Raw genomic sequence first — 19,075 nt, forward strand, 5'->3', positions numbered from 1 at the left:
TCAATAAAAGCCTTTGAAATGTATGAAATGCTTGTAATTATACTTCAGTATACCATAGAAACATTTGTCAAAAAGATCTAAAAACACTGAAGCAGCAAACTTTGTGAAAACCAATACTTGGGTCATTCTCAAAACTTTTGGCCACGACCGTACACAGTTCATGACAACATCCAATTTACTGTTATTGGTGCACCTTTGTTTTGGTCAGTCTCATAATCACCTGTACAAACTGGTCATAAGTATGGTTCTGGCCTATGAAAACGCCTCTGCCTCAGGTAATTCATCACCATTAACCTTTAAAATACTAGCAGCCCTTTTCCAGGTGTTTTAACTGTTTTGTCTTTGTTGTAGATTCTTTCACAGTGATATTTAATGATAGGTAACAGAAGGAGCTAGGATTCCACAGGCAATACTGGCAAGAAAGAGGGCATAATTTGAAAGTGCTAGTTTTATGACATTTATTGTGGCCACCGGCATGCTTTGAAAAGAAATTATGGAATGGCTTTGCTGTTTTTTTAACTATGTGTGAGCTGAGCTGAGCTGATAGTACATTTTGTGCATCATTTTTCCATATATTCTGGAAAGGTCCTTTATCATATTAAAAATCATTTTAAAAATAAGAAAAATAAAAATGCTAACAATAAATATGTGAATGATGTATTAATTGCCAAGAAATGTTCACAGAGAGCTGACAATTCCTATTAAGACTGGCAAGTGTGTTTTGTGACAAAACAGCAGAGTTTAAAAACCTTAAAAATAGTAGCATTAAACTGAAGTTTTTACATTTTTTTTATTAAACTTTAAATGGGTTTAAAAGTCTTGTAGCTCATCAATTTCCTGTATTTTCAATATTCAAGAGATCATGTAAATTATTTTCTGAGGAAAAATTGCCAAGACAATTATTCTGCAATAAAAATGCAAGTATTCACTTTTATCACATACATATAGTAATTATTTAAGGCCACTTGTAAAAATGTTAAAATCTTGTTTACAACAGAATATATTCTTTTTACATAATGCTTGAAGGGCAATTCAAAATTTAAATATTGCAAATATGTTACAGCATAACTGTGTTAATTGTAAAAAGAAAATTATTTATAGTATCCCTGAATTAAAATGTGTCTTTTCTAACATTTCCTTGAAAATTTCAAGTTGGTGCTGAAACCAAACCAGCAGGTCCTTGACCAAGAGTCTGTCCGGATACTGTACTTTCTAATGGTTTAAATCCAAGCTCATCCACTGGAATTCCAAAAGCATTAAGTTTAGCTTCGTATGTTCTCAGCAAATCATTATGAGCCTATTGATGCAAAGAAGAAAATAACACGTGAATACATCTTAAAATTACAACTGCAATAAAATAAAGAATGAGTAGTTTTAATTGGATATATAAAACTATTCCTGCCCCTTGCCTAATTTACTTGAACTTTTTTCTTAATTTTGCCCTTAGACAATACTAAGATTTTCATAAGAATCTGACTTAATAATGTGATGCAAACAGAAAGCACATTAAACAAAGTAACTTGTTTAATTAAATGTATTTAAGTTTACTTGTTTTTGACACCATTTTCTTCATAAAGTTACTTGTACTGTATTTAATTTAAATTTGTGAATATTCACAACTATCAGTGAAAATCAATCCTACCTTACAAACACGAGCTAACTCATACTGTAAGTCTTTGATTGCAGTATTCTTAGAATCAAGGACATCCTAGAAATGAAAGAAAAAACATTCTGTTAATTTATATTTATAATAAATAATAATAATTCTTTACATTTATACAGCACTGTTTCACACTTATGATTTAAAAGGAGAAATCAAGCAGCACTTCTAATGAAACTGAAAAAAATGCATTAAACTCCTACATATTTCAAACTATTAATTTGCTAAACAGGATGGGAAATGTTTCTATGTACAAGAATATCTTAATAACTGTAACACTTAAATCTGCACAGATTTTAAGGTAGTGAGTAAAAAGATGTGAACATGTTATGCTGCAATGTGCATTACTTACTATTGCAAACAAACAACATCTCTTACAATAAAAGACCACAACACAAAAATGTAAGCTTTATTGGGTATACACGACTACAGCTGCATATCCTTCTTGAAAATATGTTAATTTCTTGATTTTTTTCTTTTTTTTACTGAGATAACTAATCTGATTAAAGAAGTTGATAAAGTTGAACAGCGTGAAACGGCTAACTTTTTGGAAATATGTGATAAAGAGAAAACAACTTTGAATGAAATCAATAATTCTTGGCTAGAATCTTGTTTTGTATTGGAAGGTGTGGCTATTATTATTGAGATACAGTATTAGCTGAAAAGAAAAACATTTTCATTCTGCCACACTGAACAGGAAAGTAGATAGTGAATTTACTGTGATAAAAGAACTTTACAATCAGTCTTTAGCCTTTTGCTAAACACTGAAGATCTTAAAGTTCCTACCCCATGCAATAATCTGACTGAAGAAGAAGGGTAAGAAGAACCCACAATGCATCAAGCCCAGATAGTGTTTTACTACACATTCATAAATTCTTTGCGGAACACCTAACTTGTCTGATAAATCTGTATTCTTAAAAAACAAGAAAAAGACATGGTGCTGTTACCCAAGTAAGCCACAGTAATATGCCTGAATACTTATCACTCATTCACACTAAGTTCTGTGGCCACAAAGTGCTCCAATAGGTGATGTTTGGCATACCTAGACTTACTACACTTTGTGAATCAAATTAACAGATCAATGAACGATACAAAATCTGTGGTTATAGCCTAATAATTCCCAGCTCCTGGTAATAGTGTTAAAGCAACAATAAGAGAAGTTAACTGGACACTGGATTTCATTATAAACAAAACACAGAACAGACAGCAGCCTCTCAGTAATAATACCTCTGTCCCTGACTATACACATGCCTAACTAGTGACTGGACAGTCTAATGTCCATTTACTACATTTAACAGAACCAGAAAGATTTATGGTTTACAAGTAGGAGTGTGCGATATGTTTCATGTACGATAATACCTTAATTGTTGTTTTAACGATATGCTGAATGAAATTATCAAAAATGTCACTCACTTTGCGAAAAACTGTCAAAAACACACCTTGAGAGTGCATGCATTCACTGTCTCATGTAACCTAACAGGACGGACTACTGCTGCATGGTCAACGCACCAGAAGTACGAAGCCTCGTATGTGTTAGGCAAAAAAAAAAAAAAAGTTTTAACAAATTATGCAATTCATTTTAAGCTGATTATTTTTATTTTAAAATTAAGCATATGCCTATCGGACACGTTTTATTTCGCAAGCCATCTTGGTTATCTGTCCTCAATTCCAAAGCACTTTTTTTCCTTTCATTTAAAATACTCACACAGATCCCCGACTCCTCACCCCACTCCAACCGATAGTATGTACAACAATGGCAACAATGGTAAAGCAATGCTGAAACGGAATGGAGACACTGTGCTTGCCTGTAAATACCAACTGCTCTATTCAAGCCAAAGTATACATCTGAACCAAGTACAGTTGGGTGAAAAAAGTAAAAAAAAACATCTTTTACAGGAATTCAGAGAAGGTGAGTCTCTGCACACTGCATTGAAAAAGATATCAAGAGCTACCTGATGATACACAAGGTGGACAGTGATGTAAATCCAGAAAACACAAGAAGAACATTTCCCCAAATTAGGGAAACTAGCACAAAAATACCTGTGTATCCCTTCCTCAAGCAGCCCTTCTGAGAGGGCTTTCAGCACCGGAGGAAATGTCACATGTAACCATGCTGCTCTGACGCAAGATTCTGTGGACAGAGTGGTTTTTCTGTCCCTCAACTTGAAGTGTCCTCAGTAAAGGATCTTTGTGCAATATTGGGCAGAATTTGAAGTTAGCAATTTGTTTAAAAATGTTGTAGGTTTGTGATTTTTTTTTGCATCTTTGTGCAATATATGACAGAACCTGTTTATAAATGCTATAGTTTTTTTCCTGTGCATTACTTGACAGAACTTTGAATTTTTACACAATACTACAGTATACTATGATCCCCCGCTATATCACGGTTCAGCTATCGTGCCCGCTACATCACGGATTTATTAATATTATTAATATTACTAGAGGGCTTTGCCCCTGCTCGCTTCGCTCGCCTACCCCCAGGTTTGGTTAACAATTAACAATTTAAAGAGATTGTTATTTTCATGGGAATTGTTACATATGCATTATTTTCATTTTTCCTTTAAAACTTTTGTAAAAACAATATTTGTCCTTTATTTCCTGCCCCAGGCGTGGTTAAATCTCTTTCTGGCGGCACTTATAATGCTGCTCGCATTGTGAAGGGGGGGTTCTGAACACACGCTAAAGAGATGCGATCGGTTCAGCTGGTGTCTTGCTGGTGTCTTGCTGCTGCTGCTGGCCAGCTGTGTGTCGTGCTTGAAGCGCTTTGCGTCAATCACTTAAAAGCCTGTACAGCAACTGTCCTTTTGTCACCTCGCGTCTCTGCCGCTCACTTTGTGAAGGTGGGGAGTCTGACAGAAAATTTTCAATCTGCTCTGTGCAGCGCATGCTGTCAAGTTGCGCACACGCCTTCCATTGTGTCTCCAGCTCTGACGCGAGGTTTTGGATGTTCCCCAAATCAAGGCGCTGCAGCTTTGAGGACAGATGTTGCATTTTTCATTTGAAAGCAGTAACTGAGCTAATCATATTGACCATGGTTTTCTCTTTTCCTTGCAGCTGTAAATTAAGCTCATTCAACATGTTGGTCAGATCAGAAAAAAAATGCCAAGTCTAGCGGCCATTGATTGTTATTAAGTTGCTTGTATTCTGCATGTTTAATGACAAGGAGAAACTCCTTTTTCTCCAGCCAGGGGTCTTGAAATCTCAGCAGGAATTTCTCCCTAGCCATCTGCCTCAACGAAGGCATCTTTAATCATCTCTCCATCTTGAAAGGACTTCTTATGCTTAATGATCAAGTGACTCACCTGGAACAATGCTTTGGTGTTTCTGCCTTTGCTTTTGAATTCAGCCGATTGAAAAATGACAGCTGTCCGATTAACTGCAATTTTAGTTCCCTCTCCTTTCTCTTTCTCAGATCGCTTTTCGGAAGGAAGTCAGTTTCGTAGTTTTTATGAACAGTTCAAAAGTGCCTTTACACATTTTCCTTCTTTGGAATAGCAATGATAGATTGACAGATCAGACAAACATACTTTGATTGTGACATTCATCTTCCAATTCCACATCCAGCCCATAAAAACAATTTATTTATTTTTTTAAATCCCTTCTTTAGTCAATATAAATTGGAAGGCTAACTAGATCACTTAGATAGCCGGAATTTTCCAGTAGCTCGTGCGTTTGATCGTGTGTGCGGGATGACTAGTGTGTTAGAAGAAAAGAGATCTCAGACTGGCTGACCTGTATGTCAATCAAGTGGCAAATGCCATAGGGAGGATATATGATAGATTAACATTTAAAAAAAAATGGTTTTGAATGCAACGCAATCTACCTGCACTACCTTTCCGATCTACCAGTCGATCGCGATCGACATATTGGGCACCCCTAATTTATATGGTCTTTCGATATCACAGATTTTCACCTATTTCTGATGGGTCTGGAACGTAACTTCCGCGATAGGCAGGGGAATCACTGTATTAGGATTTTGTTCTTGCTTGTATGCCACACAATTCACCTTACAGCTGAGCAATTTTTGTTTATCCAGATTGCAATGTTCATGCCCTGTAGTTCAATTATGATTAGTATTTATTCCCTTTGGATTCATAGCTTGTTTATACTAAAGATAAGTGTCTTGTTTAAAATGCACATCATCATAGTTTTGTTGGTCTTTTGTGTAAATCCTATGGACCACTTTGAAATGGTTCACTCATGCTTGCAATGTTTGATCTCAGTAATACTTTGACTGGTGATTTTAATTTTTTTGTGTTATCTTAATTCACTTTTAAGTACATAAACAAGACCTGTTTTCCATAACTGTCGATTCCATTAATCTCATTAGTAAGCTACAAATTATATCCTATTTATAAGGCCAAGTTAGATCAATAAGACTTTTGCAAACACATTTTTAAAGGATACAAAAGATTGTCTAATTATCGTTATCGTCAAATTCCCAGAAAATATTGCACACCCCTTCTTACAGTAGAAGCATACAATTAGGTAATAATACTGAATTTCTAAAGTTCCTTTATACTTTATACCTTCAAATTTAAACAGTAAATAGTAAGTGTACCTCAAGTTTTCGTGTTACAACAGTCAAAGCAGCAGGGTCAAGATTTGAGGCAGAAAGTACTTCATTCAACTGTGCTTCCTTTTTCTCCAGAGTTTCAGTCAGAGCAAGCAGCTTACGCTCCAAAAGAAGATTTTTAAAACCACTTTTTTGTTGTACCTCCTGAATGGCTTTAACAAACTTTTGATACAATTCATCTCGTTCAGACTGCACCTATAACCAATTAAAAAAGTATTAACATATTTTTAAAAAGAATAAGAACAAATTAAGTGAACAGAAAAAACTTCACCAATGCTATCAATTTTCTAAGCCATTTAATATAACTATAAGGTCATGGAGGACTATAGCCTATCCCAGGAGAATCACATTTATGGCAGAATAGTAATGGTAACTACATATATCTGTATACATGTTTTCTCTACGTGCTTCTGCATATTTCAGTGGTTCATCAATGATTAAGAAGTCTAACTGTCAGTCCTACAAATGTTCAAATGCTATGCACTGTATAATGCATTGTAAATATTAGCTGTACTGCCTAAGAAATTATATTGGAAAGGTTAGTATTCTATTCCTATACAATACCAATACTGTTACCATTCTACCTTTTTAACCATTTAGTGAATTGTTATTTAGGAAATCCTGCACCTGACAGATCACATCTTCTCAAAAAACACAGAGAATGACTAAGTGGCATTAATCAAAGTAGAAAATGTAAATACATTACTCTCAGAGAGGAAGATCTGTTTTGTATGAATGCTATTTAATTTTTTCAAAAACACACACTAATACAGCATAAACTGATTAATATATTACTGGACCTAAAATTGCCTCCTTACCTTGCTGAATCTTTGCTCCAATACTTCATGCTCCCATTTCAAATCAGACATTTCTTTATTGGCTACCTTTAGTCTTGCCTTAGTATTCTAAGAAAAAGAATCCAGATAATTGAAAAAATAAATTAATAAAATAATTCTTATTAATAACTGTACAGTACAAATTATATATATATATATATATATATATATATATATATATATATATATATATATATATATATATATATATATATAGATAGATAGATAGATAGATAGATAGAGAGAGAGAGAGAGAGAGAGAAATACTAACTGCTAAAGAGGCCTTGTCCTTCTTATAATTGGCAAGCTGTTTCTGTAATTCTGCCACTTCCTCCCGTGCTTTCTGAAGACGCTCTGTGAGCTTCTTGTTTTGGAGCTGCGCCTCTGTCATTTCTTTTTGTAATCTCTCATCTTTCTTCTTCAGCTCTTCTACTTGTTCCTGATGTTATGTAAAGTGAGTAGGTAAATTATATTGATAAAGTTTCTCCTGATAATTCAACCTTTTAATTCTGTCTGCTAATGTTTTACTGTATTACTCAAAAAGATTAAAATTAATAGTGAACATAAAATAACTTTTAAATATATTACAAATACTGCATATTGCTGCATGTAACATAATCCATCTAGAATGAAACATATAAAGCATTTAAAACATAATTTAATATACATTATTAATAAAGATTAAAGCCTTGTGACAAAAATTACTCTCGCATTACTGGACAGGAAGCTAGTCCACTGCCAGCAACATTACCTGCTATGCTAGTTTAGACCCTCTAATTATGATTTAAAGAAATCAAAAACAAAACAAAATTACATTATAACTTTATTATAACAGAGAAAGAGCACTAAATTGTCTAATAAATTAACCAAGTTTTAACCTATATCGATACAAATTTATATAATACTGATTATACTATTGATTTAGCATATATTAGTATAAAAACTAAAAAACAAAAAAAAAAACCCTACCTTTAAGGAGTTAATAAGAGCTAGGTTGTTCAGAGTGATGTCATTGTAGTAGTTTTTGATATCACTGAAAGCCTTTTCATGATTCTTCATTAAAGTATTTATTTGACTATTTTTTCTTTCCTCAATTTCATGGATTTCATTTTTTCGTCTTAAATCCAACTCATCACGTAACACGCGCATCTTCTTTTCATATTTGACTTCAATCTCTAAGGTTTTGCATTTGAAAAATCAGTTAGTTGGAGAGCAAAGTTACACTTATTTGATATCAGTTATCTACAGTAGAACCTCAAAATATTAATCATGGCGTTCTTACTTAAATCAAAGATAAATAAATGGAAGATTATAGACACATGAAAAATCATTTTGTATTATGTTGTACTTTGAAGTCATTGTTTTTTCGTCATATCTACTAGGAATACAATGTTCAACTTACATGTACAATGACTGCAGGTTAAATGAATCATGCTTGTACTCAGTTCATGCTAAACTAAAATGTGATTATCACAAGACCAAATATTTCACATATGTTTAGTACATTCAATAGAAATACAAATATTAAATATTAAATACAAATATTTAGGGAGAGATTAACTTTCAGGAACAAACATTGGTTTAAGCTGTTGTGGGCCCATACTGCCCAGAGATAGCCCTCTGACACCCTTTAAGCAATTTTCAGTCTGCTTGCCCTCACTTATGTATGACAAGACAACACATACTCCATAAGGAGGATTGCCTGCTATACTTGGGAATTCTCAGAGGATCTTCTTATTCTTCTTCCTAGGCCACAGCAACTTCCTCTCTAATTTTTGATGCAGGTATCACTTTCTTCGTGAGACCATGTTGCACCCTGCCATGCTGAGTATTTTTTTTTTTACGCCATCAATTCACTGATAGAGATGAATGATTGAGTTTTTCTAGGAAGGAGGCTCCTTCCACATTACATGTTAAAACATAATGACCATAATATGCACCACTGTACATCACTAATCTTTGCTACACTCGACTCACTTGGGAAACTTGAGGATACAGCAAGAGACACTATTAAACATACTCCAAAACAAACATGTTATAAATTACAATAGAGAATTAAACAAAAAGGAGTGATATACATAAATGTATTATCAATAAGAATATAATTTTCTATGATGCTATCAAAACTTTTATATCAAGAAATTTAAACTAATGATCATCTACAGCAGCACCCTTTGTTGCTTAATCTGTGGTCTACTTTGATTTCGCTAGTATTTCCAGTCCACTGCATCATTGGATCCAGTCTGTTAACACAAATCCAAAGGATATCAAAAATTCTATATATCCCTTCTCAGCTTTCAGCTTTTGTTAATATAAAAGCTGCAATCAAGGCAAATGATGTCAGAGCTTTTGATTTTTCATCCATACAGCACAGTCACACACATACACTGCCAATTTACTTGATTCACACAACTTTGTGATATGGGTAGAAAACTCATGCAGACAAGGGTAGAATATCAACGCACCACATAAACACTGCTAAATGCTCAGGATTTGAGCTCATAATTATGTTAGATAACAAGACAGTTTAACCAATAATATTTAAAAGAAATCCAAATGGATCATTTTTGGGAATAACTAAATTATATACCTCTATGAATACTTTGTGATAACATATTTCTTTTTCCTTATAGCAGCAAAACTGTTTGATTAAGTCTATCACCTTATCCTATATGGATTTTGCAGTTTACTGCATAGTCCTTTGGAGAACAGTGAAAGTGTAAACAAATAGTGAAGTGATTTCCAGTGAAGAGCCCTGTATAGAAACATTTTCTATAGGACTGAGTTCCACTGCTCTGACTGAGCCATTCCAGCACAGAAATACTCATTTTTAAGGCATTCCTTAGTTGAATAGGCTGTAGACTGGTTTTCTGATGAAACTGAAAGTCTTAATTAACTTCAGTTTTCTACCAGAGGGTGGCATACTATAAGATAAAATATCTTTATGTTTGAAGCTATTAATTTTCCCCAAATTACGACAAGTATCAGAGATGAGAAGCAGTCCTTCTAGCATGATGCTATCATCACTGAGCCTGACAGTAGGTGTTATATTTTTAGGCAATGACTTGTATTAGTTTCGCTGCTAAGCTTAAAGCCACAACTCTCTGCTTTAGTCTCATAAGTCTATAGGACATTTTGACACCTTTTTTAGGAGAGTAAATACGTTTTGCATAAATTAAACAAATCTGGGCATTCTTTTTTGTGGGAATTACCTCCAATATTGCCACCCTACCATCTCCTCAGACTTGAAAATATGCACAACAATTGTAATATGCCGGTAGCAACCAGTTACTACCAGAAATTCCAACAGCTCCTCTAAACTATCCGTGCCCTCTTGCCTTGATAATCTGTCTTCTTGCCCAGTTATCTATTTTAAAAAGATGTTCGGATCTTTGTAATGTCCTGGTGGTGCCAAATTTCTTAAACTTCCTAAAGATGACCTTCACAATATTTCATGATATACCTGTATGTACGGTAATACTTTCAATTTTTTTATTATCCTTTTCCTGACCTATTCCCTTGAATAGTGTGATCCTATAAATCTTTTGCTAGATGTCTGTGGATCAAGGTTATCTCTGCTGTGCAATCTAGAAAACTTAATGGGAATAACAGCTGGTTTTATTTACTAATCAAAGTCACTTTAGTTGATGTCTGTTAAAGGCAAATTAACTTTGAACATTACTTAGAATGTGACAGGTTATACAGGGTGGTCCAAATCTAATTATGCAAATCCAGATCATCTGGATAACTTTGATTTATGCGGGGACGATTCCAGTTCGGCGCGAAGATGATTCTTCATGTCGTCAGTTCGCACAGTTCTCGATGGTCCGGGATTTTTCGGGTGATTTTCTATGTAATAAACTTAATAAGTTATAGTGTAACGAAAATTGCATAATTAGATCTGGACCACCCTATACATTGGTTTTCAGATAGTTATTCAAAGCAATTCACTTTTTCACATTTGGTTGAAAGTCTTATGACAAAATTGTTTAAATTTTGCTTTTCCCATCATCCCATTACTGTGGAATGTACAGTAAAGATGTTGGTAGAAACTTAATGCAATACAGTTTATCAGAAGCAAGTGCATAAAGGATATAATGATATTAAGTATATTCTACGTACACAAAGCATGAGTTTTGTTTGTAGAAAATATGCAAGACACTTGGAAAATGCTGATCTAGTAAGAGTAAATTTAGAGATTGACAAGAAGAGTTGTTATGGAGAAAATAGGGAACTTCTGCTGCGTAGGTTGCAAGTTGAATATAGACGGAGGTACCGCTATAGGAGTGATAACAAGAGTGAGACATGCAAGAAAGAAATTCATGGAGCTGCCCACCCATTCTGATTTCTACAAGAAACTCTTCAATATTGGGAAAAGGTAATAACAGTTGTACGAGGAGCAGTAAGCTCTGTGGATGTGGGGTGTGGCTGATGAAGGGGGAACAAGAAGTAAAGCTGGAAAGAACAGAGAGATGAGAACAATCATGTGAGATGTGTCTTGGACTAAGAACGAGATGAATACGGAGTTAAAAGGAACACTATGTGTGGAGGTGATACCTTTTGAGGTAAGCAGAAACAGACTAAAGTTGAGGAAGACAACAGGAGGCTGATCTGAAGAAAGGAAGACAATGGGTCTCACGTCAAAGGACGCAGAGATTTTGAGTACGATCACTAACCCAGGTATATTCTTAAAATGGCCATAAAACTAGTGATGATGATGATTTGTAATATACCAATTTTATGTTGAGAAGGACTTTGCACACTTCAGGGTCGTGACAGAAATACAAACTATTTACAGCAGGCTGAAAACTGAATACTGTTCTGTAACTTATTATGTTAGTCTCTTGCAATAAAAATACACAGTACCTGTGACAAAATAAAATTCTTTATCTATAGTCATGTTGTCACTTTTCTTAGTATATGTGGATAGATCAATATTTGATCTTCACTTAAACAGTATGTATAGATAAAGGTAATATAATACAGCAAGCATCATGCCACATTTACATTTTGTAGCCCAGTATATAATTCAACTTGGTGCTTCTTAAAGTGTTTTGGGACAAGGACCACTCTGTCAAAGTGAAGGATATGAATGACCACCTATGTGCAGCAGTCACTCATTTACATAAATTCCACATTTCAAATGTGACTTTCTTTTTTCAGCATGTACTCATGTGAAAAATGCTGTAGTGACCCAAGGTGCAAAGATGACTTGGCATAGAAACTCAGATTTTGAATTAGTAGGCTTGAATAAGGCTGTTTAGTTTACTGTTAAATCCCATTACCATTCCCGTTATGACCTTGGAACAAAGGGGGAAAAAAAGCCTAACACGAACACAACTATGTCAAACTTCCACTGCTTCCCAGTCTTTTTCTATGTTGCAAGCTAATTCTTGTACAACTACTCTATCATCTACCATGCTGGCCCCTTTTATTGGTTTTACTCATAGCTCTCTACCTCTCACCTGGTGTCTTTATTCAGATCTGGGTGGTATATATTTATATATATTTATAATGGAATCTCTTGCCTGCCAGTTACTCGATCCTGCACACCTGAAAAGAAAATCTATAAGACTAACATTCAGACCTTTCTAGGTTTACATTTAAAAGTTCCAGATTTTAACCAATGATCCATAATAAAGCCTTGAAGTTGGTTGGTTTATGTCACTCACACAAAGAAAATTAATATATCAGAAGCATCACGTGTCAGCGTCCACATGGGTAAAAGGGATTGGTGTTGCCAGGGGTTAGCTACTTGGATAGACATCAAGGTGAATTTGAGAAAACTTCCTACAAAGCTCAAGAGGAGACAGAGACTGACAGATTGAAAAAATGGTGAGAGAGGGAGAAATCACTACAGTCATACAGGGTCACAGCAGGAAGGAATAGTGTAGAAGTAATAGATGTTACTGCCTGCTAAAATGTCAGACAGGGTTCTCTGTGGTCAATGTCTTGGAGCCATTTTATGTGGCCTTATCAGCAAGGAAGATCTTCTAAGAAAGACGACTAAGCCAGCACACAGACCAGACCACTTGATATATACTCACAGACTATAGTTTAAGAACCACTGATTTAAACATAAACAAAAATTTCACATGTGAAATTAGAAGGTTCATCATTAACATTTGTTACTGCTTAAATACACAAGGGGTGTTCAATTATAAACAGGAATTTTCATGCTCTGTTCTTATAAATAATGCAAGGTAGACCTGACTCATTGGATAAACACACACATATATGAACTTGTCGTTAGTAGTGCTAGCTGCTCTTTCCCCCCTTCCTGTCAGTTGTAGTCAACACAGTAGTAGTGCGCAGTGCATCATTATTTAAGTTTTGACAAATAAAGGTGTCATTCCATCTCAGATTTATTCGAGACTTAAAAAACAGTTTGGGGATGAGTGTCTCTCCCTTTCAGCCTAGAGTGTATGATTGGTGCAAGTCAATCAGAGGGGGACTATCATCTCTTCAGTCCACTTAAGGAATTTTTAGGAAGAAAGAAATTCAAGCCGAATGTGGAGGTTTTTGATGTTGTGTAAGAATGGGTCAACATGCAGTCAAAAGACTTTTACTCTTCAGGGATTAAGAAGCTTCCTGAGCACTGGAACAAGTGTATTGCAGTGGCAGGAGACTATATAGAAAAATAGTGCACAAGTTGTTTCATTGTATTCAATAAAGCATAGCTCATAAATTCCTGTTTATATTTGAATGCCCCTCATAGCTAAGATTAGAATCAGGTGCACCAAATCAGGTGCACCAAATCAGGTGCACCAAATCAGGTACAAACGATTAGACCATCATTAGAGAAGATCTTGGAGGAACCTATTCTTATTTTAACCTCAGATGTTTAGTTTGGTTTGGTTTACTCTTTGCTGTTGAAGTATGTGTTATCACAATGTATAGATCGAAAGAGCTTTCTGAGGCCTATAGAAAGAAAGTTATTAATGCCTACAAGTCTGGGAAGGAACTTAAAAAAACCTCCAAAAAACTGAAAGTTAACCATCTCACTACCCTGAAGATTATCTACAAGTGGAGAAGATTTTAAACAACAGTCAATCTGTACTGGTCAAGCTGCACCGGCAAGTTCAGCCTGAGAGCAGAACGCAAGATGCTGAAAGAAGTCTTTAATAACCCTAGAATTTCATAACAGGACCTACAAGTAGCTCTTGCCACTGTTGATGTCAAATTGTATGAGCCTACCATTAGTAAGAGGTTGCATACCAGGACTACTCAAACAATGTGCTCTACACAAACAAGGTACAAATCAAGTTATCTGGCTACAGTACCAGAAGACATGTTTGGAGAAAACCCAAGGCTGCATTTTCTCAGAAAAACCTGGCATTGACTGTAAATCGTGGTGGTGGAAGTGTTATAGTTTGGGACTGCTTTGCTGCATCAGGGCCTGTACAGTTCACCATCAATACTCTTAATTTTTTTTTTTTTTCATTGTACTAGAGGGTGCTAGACATTATTATGAGACCATCTGTCTGAAGACTGAAGCTCAAACAAAAGCTGACCCTGCAGAATCACAATAATCTTACATGTACCAATAAATCAACCAAGTAAAGACTGAAAATGAAGGAATGGAGGTTTCTGGAATGGTTCAGTCAAAGCCCGGATCTAAATCCCATTTAGGTGCTGTGTAGGGGATGTGAAATGGGTTGCCCAATTACATATCTCTCATATACAGGTACTGTTTAAATGAAGATCAAATATGACCACACATCCACATATGTTGAAAAAGAAAAAGAAAATATTTGAACTTACTTTTTCCTATGAATATAAATACACGCTGTATATTGAACTTGAGTTGCACTTAAAAATCCACTAGATAGTGTGAAATACGCACAAGTACATTCCTAAATTGCAAGCAGCCATCCATTTTGAGCAAATAACAGTTTTGCAAACTTCAAAATGTATTTGTTGTATTTCCTTTCTTTTATTTACACTTGCTTAATGATTACATTATTTCCTCATTTTGTCTGCGACTGCAGTTTTATTTATTTTTTATACAAGTATAATGTGGTCTAAATCACACTTTGCAAGGAAAGGTTGTATTTTAAAAATATTTTGACATGTCAGCATTGTAAATTAACTCTTTTTTTTAATATCATATGTACAACTCATTGTGTTACTAACAGCTCTAATTCAAAACGTATTTTTCATCCTCCTCATCTTTAATCCCAAGAACAATCAATTTTCTAGACCTGTTACTTACAGTACAGAATATCCATAGCTAGTAGAGTCAGGAAGACAGAGTTTATACTGGAAGTACAAGCGGTGATACAGGAACCCAATATCTCTCCAAAATATGGGTGCAGATATTTACGATAATTTTAGTGATTACTTAAAACCAGGTATTTACCTTTAACTTGTCTTTCAAAATCACTCTGCAGTTTAGTAATTTCTTCATCATGTTTCTGATATGAAAAAAGGAATAAAAATTACTTTTAACTTCATAAAAACACTTTTCACATTAGAAAATAAAGTTTTCCATTATAATTTTAAGTATGTTGCATTAATTGTATCTTTCCAATTAAGGAAAATCAAAAAGAATTCAGCAAGCAAACAGTCCTTTTGCAGTCTTCCTATGAAAATACTTTACAAGTTGTAATTGACAATATCACCCAAGATTACGTTATCCATTCAACTTCCAAACCTGCTTTATCGGGAGAGCAGGGTCATGGAGAAGCTGGAGCCTATTCCAGAAAGCATGGGGCTCAAGGCAAGAACAATCCCTGGACAGAGCACCAGTCCATTGCAGGGCTAATACACAGACAAACACATTAGGGTCAGTTTGGCATTGTCAATCCACCTAACCAGAGGGGACCATAAATGTGAACACCAGTCTCAATGCTGCAAAGCAGCAGCGCTACCTCTACATTATTATGCCACCACTGAATTTATATCAATGAATATTAATATACAGTAACTATTAACTGGAAAAATCATTTTTTTGTATGTTTTAATAAAAAGCACATGTGGTCTAGAGAAACAAAAAATAACCATACCAGCTTCAAGTTTTTCACAAGATTTTCATTGCCAAGTTCTTGTTCTTTAATATCAATTTTTAATGCACGTATTCCTTTTCGTAGTTCATTTTCCTCAGAACTATGTTCCTTTTGAGCAATCGTCATTGCCACAACCCCTTCTGCCTTTAGTTCTGAAGTGTTATTTTGGTGCTCATACATCAAGTGCTTCACTTTTTGCTTGTAAACCTGTTAGAATGTGTGTAAAAACATCATTGTTAGCAATACCTTTATATTAATATTCTCTAGTACTGATGATCAAATTAAGCTGCCTTTTCACAATGTATATTATTTAATAATGTACTATACAAATCAGAAACAAATCTAGACACATGATAAAGATCAATTTTAATTATTACCTTTATTTCTACTTGATGTCTCTCTTCCGAATCTTCCATTTCTCTGTCTTTATTTCTTAACTCAGCCTTTTTCTCTTCCAGTTGTCTCCTGGTGATTTCCCAGAAAGTATGAATTTTATCCCTCTCCAACTGAAAATAATTTCGTTCCTCCCTTTCTCGGTCAAGCTCTTCTCTCAGGCGAACAATGTGCTCCTCCAACTATAGTGTTGTATTAATGCACCATTAATTAAAGTTGAGTGTTTACTGTAATACTGTATTTACATTTTCACGTCACTGTTTTATTGTTTGCCGATTTTGTGGCAAACCTACTTTGCAGTAGGCTTAGAAAATATTTTGTACACCCACTGTTCTATTTCCACTATCGAAAGAAAACTTTACATTCAGTGAATGACAATCTGGCTTCAAACTGCTTTTGATCATATAACATTGTTCGCAACTATTACAAAACAACTATATTTTCATAAACTTTTACCTGCTCTTTTGACATTTCTTCTGTAGAAACTCCATCGACAACCGTGGGCGTTTTCTTGCCTTTGGCCGACTTTTTCCCCTTCTTTTTCTTAGGAGGCTACAAAGAAACACGTTACTGTAATACATGCTAGTTCACGATAAAAAAAATAATGCAAATAAAGAATGTAACACACAGATATAATAATTAAGAACGTCCACTCCCTAGTCTGTAAACTGAAAATTGCAATATTTGAGTCACTCACCATTTTTTGCACGCGCGACAACAGAAAATTAGGGTCCTTGTGGTTTTAGTAGTCGGGATATCACAACTTCGAAGCAGACATCAGAGAAACAGTACCGTCGCCTGGCAACGTCAAGCAAGCACCGCGAGATTTTAGTATAGTTTACGGCGCAGGGATAGTTGCGTGCCAAAGTCGATTACATTAACGTCACCATCTGCACAGATGTATGAACATTCTCGACACGTAGGCGTACGCATAGCTAGATGAGTATTTGTGCTCCTTAGATAACAGACAAAAAGCATGCTACAAAATGTGTTACATTACGGAAGCGAATTTGGAACAATTTTTTTTTTTTGTAGGATAACGTGTGGAGGTCTGTATGTGCAGATTAACCAGAAGCAGCGTAGAAGAATGGCAGAATGCGTTCTTCTGTACTAGTCTGCGCAGAAGTCAAATGCATCGTCTCGCGAGATCTAGGGAAGGTGGGCATTCAGGTCGTCGCTAGGAACAAGTAAACGTGGTTATGGCAACTGAAGGCTCGATTGTTCTAATCGGTTATAATTTGGCTATAAGAAGTTGTCACACGAATAATATGCTGCAACAGGAGAGGAGTAAATACCTACAGATAGTTTTTGAATATCGATCAATATTTTTAAATATTGCTGAACTCGGCTGAGGCTAAGGATCTGTGGTGGTATCCAGAAGGTTGCCGGTTCGAATCCTCGTCACTGCCAAAAGAGGTCCTACTCTGCTGGGCGCTTGAGCAAGACCCTTAACCTGTAATTGTTCCAGGGACGCTGTACAATTGCAGACCCTGCGCTCTGACCCCAAGGGGTGTGCGAAAACTAGCAAATTCCTAATACAAGAAATTGTATAAGGCGAAATAAAGAAGAAAAAAACTATTTTATTGCAAGATGCGTGGTAATGACTGTTTTATTATCCACATCGCAAGTAAACAAAGTTTGTTTATTTTAAAGTGTTCTACAGTACTTTTTCAGTAAAAATAACTAAATAAAATACAAAATTAGAATATAAACATTAATTATTTTATCGTTTAAGAGATGTTACTCCCTACAACAAATTCAGCGTAAGTAACAAAGTAACTTCACAGATAATGGTGGTTTAAATAGTATTTTCACTTTCATTTTCGTTTACTGGGTTCACTTCCTGGGTCCTCCCTGCGTGGAGTTTGCATGTTCTCCCCGTGTCTGCGTGGGTTTCCTCAAGGTGCTCTGGTTTCCAACCACAGTCCAAAGACCTGGAGGTTAGGTGCATTGGTTATCCTAAACTGTCCTTAGTGTGTGTGGCTGTGTGCATGTGTCCTGCGAGGGGCTGGCACCCTGCCTGGTATTTGTTCCTGACTTGCGCCCTGTGTTGGCTGGGATCGGCTCCAACATACCCCCGTGGCCTTGTGTTAGGATATAGCGGGTTGGATAATGGATGGATTTTAATCATGTAAAATTAATTAAATTCAATGTATTTATTAGCAAATAACAATGATTATAGTCATAAAAAAGCAATTTTAGTCCAGCTTCTTTCTTTTGACAGTGGTACTCCAGAATGCAGAATAACATTTTTTCCACTTTGAACAATTGCATTTTCTCAGTTTTCATTGGTGTAAGGTACACACTTGCTATAGAGTCTAATTAATTTACTTTTTTTTTTTAGTTTGCCTGTGTTATTTAAAATTATGAATTCTTAATTGGGGTCTTGTTCAAAAAGTGGACACCAAAAGCCCCTACTACAAACCCTGAACTTAAGGTTTGTGGAGGTAAGGCCAGGTACACCTTGGTCCCCAATCTTAAAATAGCGTAAGGGGGCCTAAACCTAAAGGCCTAAAGTTGAACCCTGGTGTATACTGATGGCATCCGCTTTTTGAACAAGATCCCTTAATTGGAATTTCTAAATTTGGTATGCTACCATTGG

The 19,075-nt window shown here is 35.4% G+C and overlaps 1 protein-coding gene across 1 annotated transcript; it reads right to left on the minus strand.

Annotated features, from left to right (window-relative positions):
- Positions 1–771: 771 nt before the first annotated feature.
- Positions 772–17,573, minus strand: gas8 (growth arrest-specific 8). Its single transcript, XM_039763401.1, has 11 exons — positions 17,171–17,573; positions 16,930–17,025; positions 16,458–16,655; positions 16,081–16,287; positions 15,435–15,489; positions 8,042–8,247; positions 7,344–7,511; positions 7,055–7,141; positions 6,222–6,431; positions 1,643–1,708; positions 772–1,297 (listed from the first exon to the last, which is right to left on the minus strand). Exons 1-11 carry the CDS (start codon positions 17,171–17,173, stop codon positions 1,148–1,150), a joined length of 1,446 nt encoding a protein of 481 aa, XP_039619335.1. The 5' UTR covers positions 17,174–17,573; the 3' UTR covers positions 772–1,147.
- Positions 17,574–19,075: the final 1,502 nt, after the last annotated feature.

The sequence above is a fragment of the Polypterus senegalus genome, chromosome 9 (genome assembly GCF_016835505.1).
Source record: "Polypterus senegalus isolate Bchr_013 chromosome 9, ASM1683550v1, whole genome shotgun sequence".
Classification (NCBI taxonomy): domain Eukaryota; kingdom Metazoa; phylum Chordata; class Cladistia; order Polypteriformes; family Polypteridae; genus Polypterus; species Polypterus senegalus.

What these genes read in the sequence shown, in the direction of transcription:
- gas8 (XM_039763401.1), bottom strand. An exon ending in CTCTTATTAACTCCTTAAAG is followed by an intron (nt 7,512 to 8,041) that starts GTAGGGTTTTTT and finishes ACATAACATCAG; the next exon opens with GAACAAGTAGAAGAGCTGAA. An exon ending in AGGACAAGGCCTCTTTAGCA is followed by an intron (nt 7,142 to 7,343) that starts GTTAGTATTTCT and finishes TCTTTTTCTTAG; the next exon opens with AATACTAAGGCAAGACTAAA.